Raw genomic sequence first — 18,881 nt, 5'->3', positions numbered from 1 at the left:
GAGACGAAGAACACCTACGTTCGAGTCCTTTTCATCGACTTGAGCTGAGCTTTTAACACAATCATCCCATAGCAGAGTGTGGAAAAGCTGATGTTTCTAGGTGTGGACACTGCAACCTGCAACTGGCTTCCTGAAAAGCAGACAGTGAAGGTGGGCAACTGCACATCAAAAACACCTCAGTGAGCTCCTGTGAAGATCAAAAGAGGATACCAGTACAAAATCCATCCATCCATTCAAGTTTACTCCAGTTCAATTCAAAACTTCCCAGGAAAAAAACCTCTGGCAGAGGATCAGGAAGGGGTGGCCATTTCCAGTCTCAGTTTTATCTGAGACTGGAAATTAGAAGCAGGAAATTAGCAGCCCCAACCTGTCCATGGTATCGCTGTCACCCTATGGCAGCTGGGATAAGCCCCAGTCCCACAGAAACCCTGAACTGGATAAGAGGAAGAGAAGGGATGGATGAAAGTTAGTGGCCATCCAGGTCTTTATGTCTTTAAGACATTCCTGCAGTTTAACTCATTGGTGTGTGTTATCTGGCTTCATGGACAGATAGAGCTGGGTGTCATCAGCATAGCAGTGTAAATGTATGCTATGTCTTCTAATGATGCTGCCTAAGGGAAGCATGTATAATGTAAACAGAATTGGTCCTAGCACTGAACCCTGTGGAACTCCATAATTAACCTCAGTGTGTGAAGAGGACTCTCCATTTACATGCACAAACTGGAGCCTATTAGATAGATATGATACAAACCACTGCAGCACAGTACCTGTAACACCTACAGCGTGTTCTAATCGCTCTAATAAAAATCCATGTGTCGCGTCTTTGAGGATTTGTTCCTGTCTCTAAAGGAACAGATTTTCAGATACTGTTTATCTGTTAGAAATTTTGTTTTTCTTTTATGTAGAAAACGATTGCTCAAGAGCACTTTTAAAAAAAAAGGAAGTCTGGCAAAATATAAAGAAATGAGTTTAAGGTTAAGCCTTTTGCCCAGTACTTAGTACACAGTATCAGCAGTATAACTGACTCCTGTTAGAAGGCAATACAATCACTGATCTCAAAGTTCAGAAAGGGTTAAAAGTGAGGCTCCACCCCCACATGTCCTGCTCCCCGAGTCTCAGCTCGTCTCTTCCTGTAGCCGGGCTAAGAACACGGACCCACATCGCTGCACGTGTTCAACCTTTCCTTAAAGCTGGAAACCATCAACTATCATCTGATGAAGCTTTAACTGTTTATTATCATTTAGAAGGTTGAAGGAGTCCACTCTCATCTCCACAAACTTTTCATTTGCAATTCACGACTTTTCCATTGTTTTGATTTTGGTGGGTATGAAAATTTGAGAACTTCAGGATGTTTCATAAAATGTGTGAAACATCAGGAAAAATCAGCTTTAGAGATTTTTTCTCTACTGAGCTAAAATGAGGATGTGTGTATGTCTGAGAGGCGTCCACATAAGGAGACAGTGAGAGGTGTGTAATTCTCTGCTTTGCCATCAGGTGTCACTGTGATGTCACTGTCCTCAGTCTGTCATTGCTCAGCAGGTCGTTACCATGGTAACCGACGCAGCCAGCTGATGCTGCTGTTTTGTCCACAGCATCGTCCCCGCTGCAACGACAGACAGATACAAGAAAAGAAGATGAGTGGAGGAGAGGTGAAGGTCCTGTCTGAGCATCACCTCAGCAGGCTGCTGGAGGTGAGACACTTTCATATTCATCTTACTGAAACGGGACCTGCAGAGTACAGCTAATCAAAGTACTTTTACTTTTCTGAGAGTTTGTGTTTGAGAGCTGCAGCTAACATTTAGGGGTGGGTTTTGATTATCGATTTATCGGTTAAAATCGATTCTGGCTTGGATAACATGATACGATTCATTAAAATCCTGAATTGATTTTTTAATATTAATTTATTTTGCCCAAAAAGCCAGAATCTCAGGTTAAAACTCACAAAATTTCAACAACCACCAAACAGCTAAAACAGATGCAGATGTGACTTTCTCACCGACGGCACAGACACGGTCAGGGCTGAAAGCCGACAGCTTGCTGCTTCTGATGCGTCGGCGGCTCCGCGCTTTGTGTTTACGCCCTTTATGCGCTGATTCTAAAGCTGTTAGTTTATCTCTCTCCAAACAATATGGACCAAACCAGCAGCAAAAGAAGATCCAAACTACGCTTCACATAAACATCGTCATGAATTCACTCTGACTTTTGCTGTTTTGCTTCGACCACAATAAAATCTCACTTCATGCACAGCTCTCTCTCTCTCTCTCTCTCTCTCTCTCTCTCTGTCTACTTCAAGAACAGTTTCCCGTCTAAAAATCTGTTTTCTGCATTATTCGCTTGCTTGTTACGCACCAGTCTACCGTTGTTTACAGGCTGTCGGCCGACGTTTTTTCCTTTCACTTCCTTCCAAACACAAAGCCTCATTTCTTCTGTTCAATACTGAACAAATTTATACTTTTTAGAATTATGCAAAATTGCAAAATGCTCAGCTGTGCCTCTAATCAAACCTCTGTAACTTTGCTCTGCTTCACTTCAGCAGCATCAGGTAATGTTCATGTGCTGATTCATGGTTTTCTTCTGTTTTTGTTCTACTGCAGAATATTTTAAGGTTATCTGCTGTAAAATCCAGGCCAGGAAAGTCGCCTTCATGTTTTTCTGTGTTTTATCCTCAGTGACTTTGACACAAAGGCCTCTGCTGTGATGCTCACACTTTTTATAAAGTCTCGCAAGTGTCAGCTTTCTTTTTATAGATATAAAAATATGGAAATGTACTGATATGTGAACAGAATTATAATATTTTTGATAGAGGCAAAATTTCCCCGATTCAAATTGATTCAAATCGAATCGAATCGATTCTAGAAATCAGGGGAGTGGGAAGGGAAGTCAGACGGCGAGGCTAACCGACCACTTTGGATTCCGAGGTATCTCATTGGACGAGCTGCTCAAGCAGCAGCTGCAATGCAATGCCTCTCCCAGCAGGAGGTGGGAGGGCATTTCCTAAGTGATGAGTCACGGAGAGCTAGGACCACAGGTCAGAGCCAGCATACATCACACCTGATCCCTGAGCCTGCTTCAGGTAAGTCACCTGTGTCTCTGCTTGCAGGAGGACACCGTCTCTGAGCTGAGGCAGCAGCTGATTGGTCAGCAAGATGTCCGAGGCTTTGTTGTGGATGGATTCCCCCGAGATGTCCATCAGGCTATGAGCTTCCAGGAGCAGGTACAGACCAATCAGAAAGCAGGATAACAGTGAAGATGGCTGCCAGAGAAACTGGTGTTCTTACTGAACCGGAGCCATCTTCCTCGACTGGACTCGACCAAAACTTTAAAGTAAAACCATTAAAGTTTCATTTTAGTGATTCTATCTTCAGGTGAGCTCACAGAAAAATGTGAACAAACCTGAAGAAATAAAGGTTAAGACTGCCCTCTCGTCCTGACAGGTCTGCTCACCTGACCTGGTGATGCTGCTGCTTTGCTCCGCCTGGAGCGTCAAGCCACTCAGCTTGGTCTCCTAGGACAGCGGTCCCCGAGCCTCGGGCCTCGGGCCACGGTACCGGTCCGTGAGTCGTTTGGTACCGGGCCACGAGAGATGAGGCTCGGGTGTGAAATGTATGATTTTCAGGGGTTTTATTGAGCTCAGCCATCAGAGAGAGCTGGCTTCTCAAAGATCCACCAGGTGGTTAATGATACTTATTGATAATAATCTCTGTGAGGACAGTATTGATCAGTGATTCATTGATTGATTGATATCTGTGTCAGATGCTGATGGTGCCGCAGACTGAAGCAGCGCTGACTCCACCCTCTTTAATGTCTCATCTGTGAATCAATATGTTCATGAATCGTGAATCACATTGAACTTCTGGGTTCCTGCTGTGTGTCGCATGACTGTATCCTACATGTCTCATTGGTGGATGTTTCAATAAAGTGTTTGGAGATTAAAGTTATATTTTGAAAACACAACGTTGTTTGTGCTGCTGTGATCAAAGATCTGCTTCATTCATGGATTTTAAACCTCTGTGATCAGCTTAGCGTGAAAGATGAAGCTATTTCCAGACTGAAGGACACAGAGAGCATCGTGGGACATCGCCTCTTATCACAGCTGGAATGTTAATGACACATGAGGCCACATCACCTCGGAGATAACGAGACACAAATAAACTGAACTGAAAGGGCCGCAGATAAAAGCGGAGGGGAGGTGGTGTTACAGCCTGTGTTTAACCTGATGCAGAGAACTGGTTCCTGCTCAGTGTCTGTCTAGGTGGCGCTCTCACGTGGTGATGGTGCTCACTCAGTATTGCAGCACTCCCTGCTCCTGTTATGAAACACAGTGATGTTTGTGTAGCTGATTCACCTGAAATTATACCTGTCACAGGTCATCCTGCTAGACCTCAGTGCAGCGTTCGATACTGTCGACCATAAAATCTTATTAGAGCGATTAGAGCAGCTGCAGGTATCACAGGTACTGTGCACTAAGGTTAATGATGGAGGTAGTTGAGTTATACAGGCACAGTCGTCTTATACAAGATTTGAAATGTAAAAAAACAAACAAAACATTTTCAGAAATATTTGTGTCTGTTTTCTTGTTTTGTACTTGAACACTAAAGTGGCTCCAATGAGACGACAGCAGTGGCTCTCAGCTCGTTTATGTTTGATGCCCCTGATTTAGGCAGCATCATTAGAAGACATACATTTTCACTGCTATGCAGATGACACCCAGCTCTATCTGTCCATGAAGCCAGATAACACACACCAATGAGTTAAACTGCAGGAATGTCTTAAAGACATAAAGACCTGGATGGCCGCTAACTTTCTGCTTCTTAATTCAGATCAAACTGAGGTTATTGTACTCGGCCCTGAAAACCTTAGAAATATGGTATCTAAGCAGATTCTTACTCTGGATGGCATTACCTTGGCCTCCAGTAACGCTGTGAGGAACCTTGGAGTCATTTTTGACCAGGACATGTCCTTCAACGCACATATTAAACAAACATGTAAGACTGCTTTCTTCCATTTGCAGTTAATCCAAGGCCTAGACAGAGAGAGCAGATTTCTCCTAGATTGGCTTCTCTTTGCGGATGAATCCAGAATTTAATTCAGAATTAGAGGCCTGGTATGCAGAGATTACTTCACAGATCGATGCAGAGGATAGCTGCGCTGTGAAACTGCGCTAAAAACTATTGATTAGCAGGAAACAGAAAAGATCCCAGAGTATGTGAAGGAGGAGGCGGTTTTCACTGATGGAGGCCTGAGGAGAGGTCAGAGGCTCCGGTTCAGACCGGCTCTGCTGCTTCTGGAAGCTTCTTATCTGCAGCCTCTTATCTCCTCTCAGTGTTTCCATTCCAGGTTTCTTCCATCTTTGGTCGCCTCCTCTCTCCTCCCTGCCATTTGCTCTTGCCTCGCTCAGCCCACCGCTGGCTCCTATAAAACACCAGACAGTCACTTTCCATCTCCACCGCCAGTGCTCTGCAGCAACATGCCGCCAAAGAAAGTGGAACCGAAAAAGACAGAGGTGAAGAAGGTGGAGGCAAAGAAGGAGGAGCCTCCTCCTCCAGCAAAGCCCGTGGAGCCAGAGCCAAAACCCCCCGAGGTGGACCTGAAGAGCATCGTGGTGGAGTTCACCCCCGACCAGAACGAGGAGTTCAAAGACGCCTTTGCTCTGTTCGACGAGACGCCAGCCGGCGAGATGAAGATCACCTACGCTCAGTGCGGCGATGTTATGCGGGCGCTGGGACACAACCCCACCAACGAGGAAGTGCTGAAACTGCTGGGGAGGCCGAAGGCGGAGGAGCTGAACGTCAAGCTGCTGGACTTTGACAGCTTCCTGCCCATGCTGCAGCATGTGGCCCGCTCCAAAGAGCAGGGCAACTTTGAGGACTTTGTGGAGGGGCTGAGGGTCTTTGACAAGGAGGGAAACGGCACGGTGATGGGGGCGGAGCTCCGCCACGTCCTCGCCACGCTGGGAGAGAGGATGACTGAGGACGAGGTGGATCGTCTGATGGCAGGACAGGAGGACGCCAATGGGCACATCAACTACACCGAGTTTGTCAAACACATTCTGGCCGGGTAGAAACAGACAGCGACTTTGTCTTCCTCTTCTTCTGTGGTGGACGGAGCGTCTGATGTATCCGAGTTTGTTGTCTCTAATAAAACGTCTTCTCAGTGTGTCTCTGTTTGGATCATTGCTGATGTGATCAGCAGAGGAAGAATCAATGTGAATAAATGAATCGATGGAGGAACGATCATCAATAAATGAATAAATCACTGCCTGCATTCATTTCTCCATGTCCTGCATTAATGTGTTTATTGAGTCATCAGTGTTATTATGATTCACTTTGCTCCTCCAAAATAAAACTTGCTCAGGCCTCCTCTTTATGGTGCTCTGCGTCTAATTATTGGGAATGATAAAAACACAAACTTGATGGGCGTGTCCACACAGGTGCTTCAACAGAAACACCAATGATTGTGTTCCTGTTGCAGCTGGATGTGAGCCTCTCATCGCCTCCTCAGAGCTCCTCTCTTAGTGAGCAGCGAGGAAGGACGCCACCAACACCTGGACAGGGAGGTACCCAACCACGCACACACAGAAACACCCTCATTAAGACAAACAAACACAAACTTGATGGGCATTTAAAATATTTCACGAAAAAACAAAAAAGGAAATCAAACAAAGGGAAGAAATGAAGACGTAAAACTACAAGTAACCGACTCAAAGGTTTGTTCACGAGGTGTAGTTACGATGATCTGTGTCGGTGTATCGTGACAAAGGTTCTGGCCTCCCCTCACTGGCTTCCAGTTGAATTTAGGATCCATTTTAAATGCTTTTACTGGTTTTTAAATCCTGAAATGGTCCAGCGCCTGTATGTTAGCCCCACGTCCCCCTCGGTTGCTCTCAGTCACTAAATCGTGGCTGAAACTTAGAGACCGAGCATCCTCTACTGTGGCCCTGAAGCTTTGGGATGATCTTCCTCTTCACATCAGGCCTTTTTATTGGCTGGCCTTTGACTCAGTGTGTAACGAACACTGTTATTTTACTGTTATGTATTTACTGTACTTTTTATATTTCTGCTGTACAGCCATGTGCTGTTTTTAAAGTGCTATATACATGAATTATGGTTTGGGATGTTTGCTGCATCTCTTTCAGACTCTTTGCATCCATTAAAGGTGGAGTTCACGTTTGTAAAGACACCACCTTCATTTCATTTCCTGTGGACTGTGAGGGCTCATTTAGAAGATTCAACACCTCGACTGGTGGAATTATCTTCAGTACTCTCAGCACTCATTACAAAAAAGTGATTTCAAACACCTCTGACAGCCAGATACCAGCAGGTGCTGCTCCACCTGCACATACCTGGTCTCCATCACTGAGAACCTGAACCGTAGGAAGCACCAGCTGAAGTCTGCGCTCTGTTATCACGACTTAAAGACTAAATAATGAACTTCGAGGTCATTCGGTCTGTTTTATTAGATTTTCAGGTTATTATTGAATCAGTTAAAACTGTTCAGTGTGTTAATCAAACAGCAGCAGCAGGTGAAGCCTTCACTCAACCTGCTTCACCTGTGCAGCCTGCCGCTGTCAGACTTCCTGCTGGATGGAGGTGAGTCACAGAAGAGGAAACAGGAGGTCTGACACCTGATGTGACATCAGTCAGCTTTAATCAGAGATACATCAGTTAGCCGTTAGCTAAAAACATGAATCAGAGTCTGCTCTGGAACGACATGCAGCCGAGGCTGATGGGAAAGTCCTGCCGATGTTTAACCTGTGAGCAAGGCTTCACCTGGGTCACAAGAAGGCATAAAGGATAATGCCTAACAGTCTAAAGATGGCATCTCATTTCAGGTTCAAGGTCAGAGGCCATGTTTTACTCACACGGACGGGTTAAATGTTTCTAGATAAACAAAGATCAGCAAAAAAAGAAGATTAGCGTAAGAATCCAGTTGATTAACGTGAAAAGGGTAAATGTCCCAAAACACTCAATACTACATCTCCCAGAATGCTACTGAGAGATTTGTTCAGCCAGTTAGAAGCTCAGATCAACCCCTCGTCTCTGGTTGGTCTGATCCGCTGCTCTGTGTTGTGACTGGCCAGCTGGGTGTAGAGGCGGGACTTGAGGAATCGTGGGTAACTGTCCGTCTCCATCAGGTTGAAAATCTGCTCCTGCGCCAGTTGGAAGGAGGCGGAGCTAACGCCAAGGCGCAGGCTCTGATTGGTTGCCTCTCTGATGGCCGAGTCCACATTGACCTTGAAAAAATGCAGCTGTGTCAAATGACCAGGTGGACCAACATGTTTGATTACAAGTCTTTACTTTAATACAATGATCAATAAAGTAAACACCCGATTGTTTCAGGTATGAATTTAACCGAGCCTCTGGACTGTAACGACATCATCGTTGGAGGAATGTTTCATCACCATATTAGAAAAAAAAACACCAAAAAACACATCATCCGGCCAATCGGAGCTCAGACACACGGTACCTGTCTCGCTGCAGTCGTAGAAATAAAGTGGTCGTAGATTTTTGCAGCTCTGGCAGCCATCTTGTTGGAGGGGCGTGTCTTTTTAAACCTCTCCACAGCCAACCAGAAGTCCAGGTTCTCTTCGCTGAACTCTGACCTCAGGAAGTGACGGAACACCGTCAGACCATCTGACCAATTAGAAAAGAGAAGCACGCCATTAATCTGGTGCCAAACGGTTGATTCTGTCCATCTGGACGTTTCAATGGGAGAAACGTTTCATCATCATCATCATCAGGGGACGTCTTCAGTCTCAGCTGACTGCAGGTCTCAACCTTATAAACAGGACATTTGCACGACCAAAGAGACCAAAACAGAGAGAATGAGGAGGAGCTTCTTCCCCCAGGCTATTCGGCCCTGAACCAGGTGTAGGACTGGACTCTCACACACATCACATCACCACACGCACTCTGGTTTTTCTTCATGCACACACTTCCTATAATTTATAATCTCTTTCTGCTATTTGCACATTTTTACTGTAAATTTCTAAGTTAAATCTGTAAATTTTGTAATAACCTGTAAATTGTAAAAACTGTAAAACCACTGTCATCTAATGGTCGGGCATTGCACAGCTACAAGCATTTCATGTCATACTGTGTATGGTTGTGTGTGTGACAAATAAAAATTTGACATTTGCACAATGACTGAAACCAGCAGCACTGAATGAACAATGGGCTGGGAGGTCAGCTTGTGATCATTAATAAGTGTCATGACTATTGATCAAAGACCACTGATCAATCACTGATCAGTGGTCTTTGATCAATAGTTGTTGGTTCGTCACTTGATGAGCGATGAAACGTTTCTCCCACTGAAACGTCCAGGTGAACACAATCAACCTCAATCTACTTACCTGGATGACTGAGCATGCATCAAGACATTAATCTAGTGGAGAGGCGTTTCTCATGCTGGCTCCTCCCCTTATTGGTTAAATTGGTTAAACACAAACAGGAAGTCTTACACTGATTGGACAGCAGGGACTCCAGACTCTCCGCCCACCTCAGCACCTCCTTTGCGGACGGTCTGGAAAACAAAACAAACGCGTCTCAGGAAAACCTGCATTTCCTCGAACATCCACCAGAGGCTCTGAAGTCGAGCTTCAGTCAGACTGTGATGTCACCTCCACACCACTGCTGTTAAGGCGGAAACACCTGACATGCTTGGCCGTGATCACCTGGAGATTTTACTCTGATTAGTTATGACCTCTGATAATCTGCTGCCTTTCCTGACCTGCAGGTGAGTCTGGTTTGGGTTCAGGTCCGATGCTTTGCTACCTGTTATTTTTCAGCGCTTTCTCCAAACTGCTTCCATGGACACCAGCGCCATTTTTCCACGTTCGCAGAAACGCCAGGCGGCTCCGAACATCAGCTGCTCTGAGGAGACAACGAGGACCAATCAGAGCGAGAGGAAACAACACCAGACAAAACAACAGTGTGTTTGTTTACGTACAGAGTTTTCTTCTTCAGCTGTCGGTTCCTGGGTTCTCCAGCCTGAAAAACAAACAAAAACACTTTGTTAGAACCGAAGAACCCGAGCTGTACCGGTCTCTACTCTAACCCCAGGATCTTCCTCTGCACGTGTGCAAACCACACCCACAGTAAATCTCCCTCTCTTAGTCATCGTCATTAACCTGGGCCTCAACCAATCAGTTTGTAGATTGTCTTATTGACGATTTGCACGTCTGGTTGACACCAGATGCCGTCCTGGTGCAGTCGTCCCGTTTACCTGGGGCTAACTCTGACATGCAGCACAATGATCAACCTGCTGCTATGCGGTGTGTGGTCACATGACGCTGGTTCGCGGTTCTGTGGTCAAAGCCGCTTCTGGTCCCTACCTTGGTCCCGTTGAGCAGTATCAGCATTTGGTGCAGAGACCCCCCCTCTCCGGTCAGCTGCTTCCTCAGAGTGTGGGGGGAGGGGGCTCGGGAGGCGGGGCTAGAGTTGGGGCTGAGGTCAAAGTTCACAGGACGGGTGAGGCGGTGGATGGTGCTGTCGGACAGGAAGTGGGGCGATCGAGGTTCTTGCAGCAGAGAACCCTCGGAGAGCGAGCGACGTAGGACTGAAATAAGAGAAAATCCATCAAACTGGGAACGTTTCCACCTGCAGCAGCTCTAAACCAGCTTCATCCTGCTTACCTCACATCCTCACGCGGACCCTCCACTCCCCCAACTCAAGACTTTTGACTTTCTTTCAGAGCACTTGAACTCACCTGGTGGTCTGAAGATAAACTTCTCTTCCTCCTCGTCACGGTCACTCTCCTGGTTCATGTTGAAGTGGTGAGGGCTGAGCAGGAAGCCCCGCCCCCCGACACCACCCGCGTTCTCTGAAGTCTCTGAGGCACTCTCCCCCTCCCCCTGTTGCCGCTCCTCCACCTCCTCTTCCTCCCGTCTCCTCTTCCTCCTCTCCTCTTCTGCTCCTGCTCTCTCCTTCCAGATAGGACTCCTTAGAGTGGAGGAGGGACGGTGAGGTGAAGGGAGGAGCTGAGCTGAGGAGATGATGTTCCTGGAAGGTGGTGAGGAGGAGTAGGGAGAGAGAAGGGAGACGGGAGCAGGAGGAAGAGTGGAGGAGGAGAAGGGAGCACTGGGGGAGTAAGAAGATGGGGAGGGAGGTCTAAGGGAGTCACAGAGCGAAGAGTAAGGAGATGAAGGACAATAGAGGGGGTCAGACTGCCCGAGAGAGAGGAAGCCAAAGTCTGAGGGGAGGTCTGACAGCTGGGGGGAGGAGGAGGAGGAGGAGGAGGAGAGGACTTAAATTGTGTGGGAAAAGCTTTGGGTATTTCATGTGTTTGGCGACCTCTGCTGGACACATGTGTGAACTGGCCCTCTTCCTGCTTTCTGTGACTACCTGCACAGGTGTTGTACCTGCTGGGTGTGTGTGGTCTCCGTGGTGACGAGCTGCAGCTGGATGTTATCGTGGAGACACAGGCTGACTCGGACCTTCTGCTCGATGCTGAATGCCTCCAGGCTGAAGAGGCGGCGGCGGCTCGGAGCGCTCTGCAGGAAGTACAGGTGGAGCGGCTCCGACAGAGCTGCCACACACACACACAGAAACGTCAAATCCTGTGCTCTGATTGGCTGCTACACTCTGAGATATGGAAACAGGTAAAGAGCGAGCTGAAAGGGGACCGGGTCAGCAGTGTGAGTGGAAACAACATAGCCAAGTTCTAAAACCATTAACTGCAAACCCGTGACAGTGTGGGAGCACGGCTCTGTGGTGGAAATGAATACACGCGTGTTTCTGTCCACCTTAAAGTCCACCTTAAAAAAATACTTGCAGCACCTGAGAGCTCATCACAGCACAGAAACAGCTTTAGTGAAGGTTACAAATGATCTTCTTATGGCCTCTGACAGTGGACTCATCTCTGTGCTTGTCCTGCTAGACCTCAGTGCAGCGTTCGATACTGTCGACCATAATATCCTATTAGAGCGATTAGAACATGCTGTAGGTATTACAGGTACTGTGCTGCAGTGGTTTGTATCATATCTATCTAATAGACTCCAGTTTGTGCATGTAAATGGAGAGTCCTCTTCACTGAATCATATCTGTTATTAATCTCTGTCTCTCTTCCACAGCATGTCTTTATCCTGTCTTCCTTCTCTCACCCCAACCGGAAGCAGCAGATGGCCCCACCCCTCCCTGAGGTTTCTTCCTGTTAAAAGGGAGTTTTTCCTTCCCACTGTTGCCACAGTGCTTGCTCATGATTGTTGGGTTTTTCTCTGTATGTATTATTGTAGTGTCTACATTACAATATACAGGGAGTGCAGAATTATTAGGCAAATGAGTATTTTGTCCACATCATCCTCTTCATGCATGTTGTCGTACTCCAAGCTGTATAGGCTCGAAAGCCTACTACCAATTAAGCATATTAGGTGATGTGCATCTCTGTAATGAGAAGGGGTGTGGTCTAATGACATCAACACCCTATATCAGGTGTGCATAATTATTAGGCAACTTCCTTTCCTTTGGCAAAATGGGTCAAAAGAAGGACTTGACAGGCTCAGAAAAGTCAAAAATAGTGAGATATCTTGCAGAGGGATGCAGCAGTCTCAAAATTGCAAAGCTTCTGAAGCGTGATCATCGAACAATCAAGCGTTTCATTCAAAACAGTCAACAGGGTCGCAAGAAGCGTGTGGAAAAACCAAGGCGCAAAATAACTGCCCATGAACTGCTCGGGTTGAGCATGGAGTCAAGCTCAACTCCCAGTCCTACTGCCAGTTTCTGGAAGAAACCTTCTTCAAGCAGTGGTACAGGAAGAAGTCTGCATCCTTCAAGAAAAACATGATTTTCATGCAGGACAATGCTCCATCACACGCGTCCAAGTACTCCACAGCGTGGCTGGCAAGAAAGGGTATAAAAGAAGAAAAACTAATGACATGGCCTCCTTGTTCACCTGATCTGAACCCCATTGAGAACCTGTGGTCCATCATCAAATGTGAGATTTACAAGGAGGGAAAACAGTACACCTCTCTGAACAGTGTCTGGGAGGCTGTGGTTGCTGCTGCACGCAATGTTGATGGTGAACAGATCAAAACACTGACAGAATCCATGGATGGCAGGCTTTTGAGTGTCCTTGCAAAGAAAGGTGGCTATATTGGTCGCTGATTTGTTTTTGTTTTGTTTTTGAATGTCAGAAATGTATATTTGTGAATGTGGAGATGTTATATTGGTTTCACTGGTAAAAATAAATGATTGAAATGGGTATATATTTGTTTTTTGTTAAGTTGCCTAATAATTATGCACAGTAATAGTCACCTGCACACACAGATATCCCCCTAAAATAGCTAAAACTACAAACAAACTAAAAACTACTTCCAAAAACATTCAGCTTTGATATTAATGAGTTTTTTGGGTTCATTGAGAACATGGTTGTTGTTCAATAATAAAATTATTCCTCAAAAATACAACTTGCCTAATAATTCTGCACTCCCTGTAAAGCGCCTTCAGGCGACTGTTGTTGTGATTTGGTGCTATATAAATAAAGTTAAATTGAACAGGTTACAGTGCTATGGATACTTTACTTGGTCAATCAGCTGACAACGAACCAGGAAATGAAAATCAAATGTGGATTACAACAATGTGTTCTGACATTAAACAGAAACCTGCCAGCTGCAGGTTACAAAGAAAAACCGATGCTCAGAGATGACAGTGAACGCAGCATTACCCTCTCTGAGCTTCAATGTGTTCAGGAACACCGGACTCTGCAGGACGTTACAGCGTCCAGCTTCATCCTCTCTGGTAAGTAGCAGCAGGTCAGTGTAGATCAACACGGTCACCTGAAACACACACACACACACCACTGTCAGCACAATAAAATGTGTACTTGTAGTTCTTCTCATCGACCTGTTTCTTCATTTGCACACAACACTGTGACCTCTGACCTAGGGCTGGGCGATATATGACCCAAAATTCATATCTCGATATTTTTTTAAAGCCATAAAGTAAGAACAAAAAGAGAGTTCTTAGTCAAAGCTGTGTCCCAGATGTCACACAGGCACTTTTATTAACATACAGCATAGATGTACATGAAAAAAACTACTCAAAAATAAATTATGAGCATTTATTAAATAATAATGCTCCATAAATAAAAGAAAACTATGTTGTTTTTGTGCATAACAAAGAGCTCACAATTGTGCAGTCAAAATGTAAACTAAAAGACGCTGAGCATAGTAACAAAGATTTCACAGCTGGTCTCTTTCCAAGTGCGTGACTGACAGCCTGGAGTTTGAAATCCGCTTCATAACCGTGTCTCTGAACAGGTGCCATTTATGGTCCTTATACACAAACAATACGGTAATATTACGGTGAAGCACAGTACGTATCACTCCGCGAGGCTCCTCGGCAGCCGTAATTCTCCGACAATCTATCAAGCGGTGCAGCTCCGTAGCTTAGCAAAGTTGAACTAAAACATTTTTTGACAGATTGCGGAGCGCCGTGTTCCACATAAAATCGGTTCACGGTCATCAAGCACAACCAGAATTCATACATAAGGCGCGCTGTCGATTTTTGAGAAAATGAAAGGATTGCAGGCTCGTTAGCGCGGTTAGCTCGTTAGCGCGGTTAGCTCGTTAGCGCGGTTAGCTTGTTAGCGCGGTTAGCTCGTTAACACGTTGACGCCGTCCAGCCCCACGCACGGGGCGATCCGCGGTAACTCGTTAACGGAGATTTGCCGTGTCCATCTTGTCGCTGCCTGCACGTGAAGCAATGGGGGAGGAGGGGGAGTTGTGTTCAGTGAAGGAGAGGCGAGGCCGAGTAACGTTGCGTAGAGACAAAAGTGGATGAAAGAGAGGCAAACTTGTGGCTCCACAACGATAATTATAACGTAACATAGACTATATCGATATAAAAGATATTGTCACATCTTATATCTCGTATAAAAATATATCGATATTTTTAAAAAACTCGATATATCGCCCAGCCCGACTTTGACCCTGAGGTATGTCCTCTGAGTTCACAGACCATCACCGCCGTGTTCATTCTGCTCAGTAACAATGTTTAAATGCTTATAAACCATCTTCCTTTTCCTCATCATCAGGTCGTGTTTATGGACCGCCGGCTTCCACCACGCTCTTCCTGCACTAACACATGTAACTGAGAGTCGGAGGCAGAGCGACGTCTGACCTCCACCTTTACTGAAAGTATGAAACTAAAACACAGCAAATTCCCAGATGTGTGTAAATGGATGGGAGGAGGAAACTGATCCTGGTTCAGCTCTGAGGTCGTTGTGTCCTTCAGGATCAGGTTCAGTCTGCAGAACCAGACGTTTCTCAGAAACATCGATGGGAACACAACGACCAGCACTGCAGTATCAGCCGTAAGGTTAGAATGGCTCTGGAAGTGCAGCCAGTGAGGATCGATAAGTGATATCCATAATGGAATCTTAATCGCTAAATTCTTATCAATTCCCATCAGCAAACCCATCAGTCTTCAGCAAACAGGTGACGTCCTCCATTTGTCTCCTCAGATATCCGAGCACACACAGCCCAGAGAGTTTACCGCTAACAGCTCTTTGGGAAACACCTTGTTGAAGTAAAAATACTATTTTATGTCAAACTGTGTTATCTTTGCATTTTTCATCATTTCAGCTAAAGAAATGGAAACAGGCTGATTGTGTGACAGGCTGTGGGTAACAGGTTTAAACCTTTGGAGACCTGAGGACTGAAACTCCAAGCACGACATCCCAGTGCACTTCAGACTCAGACAAAAACTCCCAAACACAAACTCACCGTGTCCACTGTCAAGCCAGCTTTATTTGTATAGCATGTTTAAAGACATCAAGTGTCGGCCAAAGTGCTGAACAGAGGGACAATCTAATCAAATACAAGAAAGAATGAAGATGAATGAGGTAAATTATTTATCTCGTGATTATCAAACATCCACATACATACACACTTGTCTATACATATATATATATATATAAGAGGGAGGGAAGACTGTTGCAGAGTCTCGGAGCGGCGATGGAGAAAGCCTTCATCACCTATGGATTTTAACTGGGAGTGTGGGACCAGTAAAAGCATCTTACTGGAGGAACGCAGAGTTCGAGTGGGTAGGGGTGCAGGCTACTCGATCAATAGTGTGTCAGCCGCCCCAGGACCGCCTCTAAAGGGCTCTGTTTAGTTAGAGTTCCAGGACTGTTGGTGGTACTCAGGGCTGCATACGCGCAGTATATTTACAGGCAGTGTTGGGAAGGTTACTTTTAAAATGTATTCCATTACAGATTACATGCCCTAAAATGTATTCTGTAACGTATTCCGTTACGTTACTCAATGAGAGTAACGTATTCTGAATACTTTGGATTACTTAACATATTATCATGCATTTTACAACTACGTGAATGTACTATTGCTGTGTGATTTATTACTATTACTGAAGGGACTAATACGGGTTTGTGTCGGGCTCGTAGCCGAAAACTAGCTTTACTTTGTTGTCTGGGTCAACTTTGCTAGCGAGAGACAGAGAGAGGTGTTGAAAGGCTGCTGCAACGGAGCTTATTGTTTCAGAGGAAAACACGAACACAGCGTACAGTCGAGTCTTAATAGCTACTTACAGCTGGGCTCGTCAGGCTCTCTTCTTGGCTGCAGTGGTTATTATTATATTTACATGCTTCCAGCTCCCGTTTCTGCTCGGTGACAACTCGTACTTTTCCTTTCTCTCCCTCCTCGCGCTCACAGACACATCACGAGTATGGCGGTCCATTCTCCCAGCAGCACGGACTACACTGCCCATGATGCTACATTCTGCCTATTAGCTTAGCACAACAACAACAACAACAAAAAGGCGCTCTCTCACCCAGGAAACACCAGAGCGAGAGCGTCACCCTGTAACCATGGCAACCGTAACGCTGCCACCTGGAACTACAGAACATGTCAAACAAACCCAAACAGTCCTGACCCGCCACAATATGAAACAGGGAAGTACCGCCGTGTAATCCATTTATTTCAACAAAGTAACTGTATTCTGAATACCACCTTTTTAAACTGTAACTGTAACGGAATACAGTTACTCATATTTTGTATTTTAAATACGTAACGGCAGCACATGTATCCCGTTACTCCCCAACACTGTTTACAGGGGTGTTACCTTTGCAGACAGCAGGTCGGCTTGGTGCAGGATCATCTCTTCAGACATCAGCAGCGCTCTGTCTGGACTGCAGAGATCAAGAGGCTGAAACAACAACAACACACACGTGAACAAAAGCAAACCACACAAACACAAACACCGTTTTGCTCCTCTGTAGCTGACGGTTGCCCACTGTCAGTCGCCCTCCTCATTACTGTTATTTACCTTTGTTTATGCAAGTAATCCCCATGGAGACTCAGTGTCCCGTTACAGGACAGACCTGTTCTCCTTATTTCAGGCCATTTAAATTAAGTTCCCCGGCCCTCTCTGCCACACTTTATTCTGCCTTTCATACTGTCGTCACTGCATTTCCTCCTGTTTCTAAACATTCCTGAATTCAGCTTGGATCAAGTAAGGGCGTCCTGTATGCACGGGAGGACAGTCTTTGGGTCCATCTGGGCCATGCTGTGTGAGAGAGGTTTTCTCTTCATCATTGTAGAGTCTCCATAAAGAGATCTGTAATGACTGTTATAATGAACAAAATAAAAATAAAAAAGGCTGTAACTCTGTTCTGGGTTAGAGCTTAATGGGGCGGATAAAGATCAGAATCAGAAGGGGTTTTATTGCCAAATGTTGAGCAGGTTTACAACATTAGGAAATTGCTGCGGTACTTAGTGCAAACATACTGTCAGACAACGCTTAAATAAACATAAAAAAATAAATAAAAGTGCTAAGTAGATAGATAGATGCTCTAAGAGTTTCTGGATTTGTTCAGGACCCTGGAGCTCTGGGTACTGGATTTGTTTTGGTTCAGTTTAAAGACTCCGGACCTGGATTGGTTCTGACCTGGACGAAAATAGGGAAGATGACGGTTTTGGGCGCCATGGTGACGTAGGTTCCATATCCTGAGCAGGGCACATGTGACTGAACGATGGTGCAGTTCTGGTAGTTGCCATAGTTTCTGGGCGGGGCCGAAGATGTGGAGGAAAGAGGTGGAGGCAGGGTGGAGATTTGCCTGGTAAAAGGTCTCTGTAACGACCCCAAACATGAGTCGTGGAGGACGTTCGGACCTCTGGGGCGAGTCTGGTACAGATGTCCTGGATAACCACAAATGACACGATTAAATAATCATAATATTTACGAGCACTTTGCATATGGATGAATAATATTCAGAGTGGAAGTCGTACCGATCGACCCAGTCCTGTCGTGATAAACTGGTTGCAGGAGCTGGAAAGGAAGAGAACATTTATTTGGAAACTGTTGATTTCAGCATCGTTCTGATGGTGCACGAACATCAGCAAACCAAACTACAAAACGATGTGCAGGTAAATATATGAATGCAAACAAAGACATAAAGAGAGCTTTACAGAATAATGATGGTTTCAATGTGGCGTTTACAGAGTCCCAAAAGTGTTTCGTGTTTCACCTGAAACCGTCAAACTGACTAAAATATTCTCTTTCAACACAAATATCTGAGTTTAGCGAGACTCTGGAGCAAAACGTGTGAGAAAAATAAATCTCTAACTGGAATGATGACTGTACAGCGTCATGGTATTCCCCATAAAAACAGCAGCTTACTGTATTTACAATGTTTTTCATGAAACGGCAGCTTTTCAGATTACGACTTGTTTTTTCTTCTTCTTTGGGGTTTTTCTTTCTTTGGTGAATCGATTAAACTCACTGCGTGTTCAAACCATCTGACATTTTTAGACATTGTCTTCTTCGTACTTCACACTCAGACCGTTTTACGTTGGCCTGTCAGGTTGTCACGGGGCTGTCGGTCCTGGTCACAGATTCAACGGCTGCAGTAAGTCGATGTTCTAAACT

General features: G+C 45.4%; 1 protein-coding gene and 1 pseudogene across 2 annotated transcripts in view; one reads left to right on the top strand and one right to left on the bottom strand.

Moving 5' to 3' along the window:
- The first annotated feature begins 5,464 nt into the window (after positions 1-5,464).
- On the top strand, positions 5,465-6,350 carry LOC146376981 (myosin light polypeptide 6 pseudogene; annotated as a pseudogene).
- A 1,033-nt stretch (positions 6,351-7,383) lies between these two features.
- Positions 7,384-18,881, bottom strand: part of LOC146376980 (regulator of G-protein signaling 3-like) — a 28,471-nt gene continuing 16,973 nt past the window's right edge. For both annotated transcript variants that reach the window (XM_084946656.1, XM_084946657.1), the window contains exons 16-27: positions 18,242-18,281; positions 17,901-18,151; positions 17,076-17,159; positions 13,660-13,771; positions 11,360-11,526; positions 10,708-11,209; positions 10,334-10,557; positions 9,949-9,989; positions 9,774-9,872; positions 9,461-9,522; positions 8,467-8,633; positions 7,384-8,233 (exon numbers count right to left, since the gene is read on the bottom strand). In XM_084946656.1, the coding sequence (XP_084802782.1) occupies positions 8,021-8,233; positions 8,467-8,633; positions 9,461-9,522; positions 9,774-9,872; positions 9,949-9,989; positions 10,334-10,557; positions 10,708-11,209; positions 11,360-11,526; positions 13,660-13,771; positions 17,076-17,159; positions 17,901-18,151; positions 18,242-18,281 (1,962 nt within the window). In that variant the 3' untranslated portion in view covers positions 7,384-8,020. The remainder of the gene's footprint in view (positions 8,234-8,466; positions 8,634-9,460; positions 9,523-9,773; positions 9,873-9,948; positions 9,990-10,333; positions 10,558-10,707; positions 11,210-11,359; positions 11,527-13,659; positions 13,772-17,075; positions 17,160-17,900; positions 18,152-18,241; positions 18,282-18,881) is intronic.

Source organism: Perissodus microlepis, chromosome 12 (genome assembly GCF_051167445.1).
Source record: "Perissodus microlepis isolate ML-2025 ecotype Zambia chromosome 12, ASM5116744v1, whole genome shotgun sequence".
In the NCBI taxonomy this organism is placed as follows: Eukaryota; Metazoa; Chordata; class Actinopteri; order Cichliformes; family Cichlidae; genus Perissodus; species Perissodus microlepis.
This window is presented reverse-complemented; position numbering and strand designations above follow the sequence as displayed.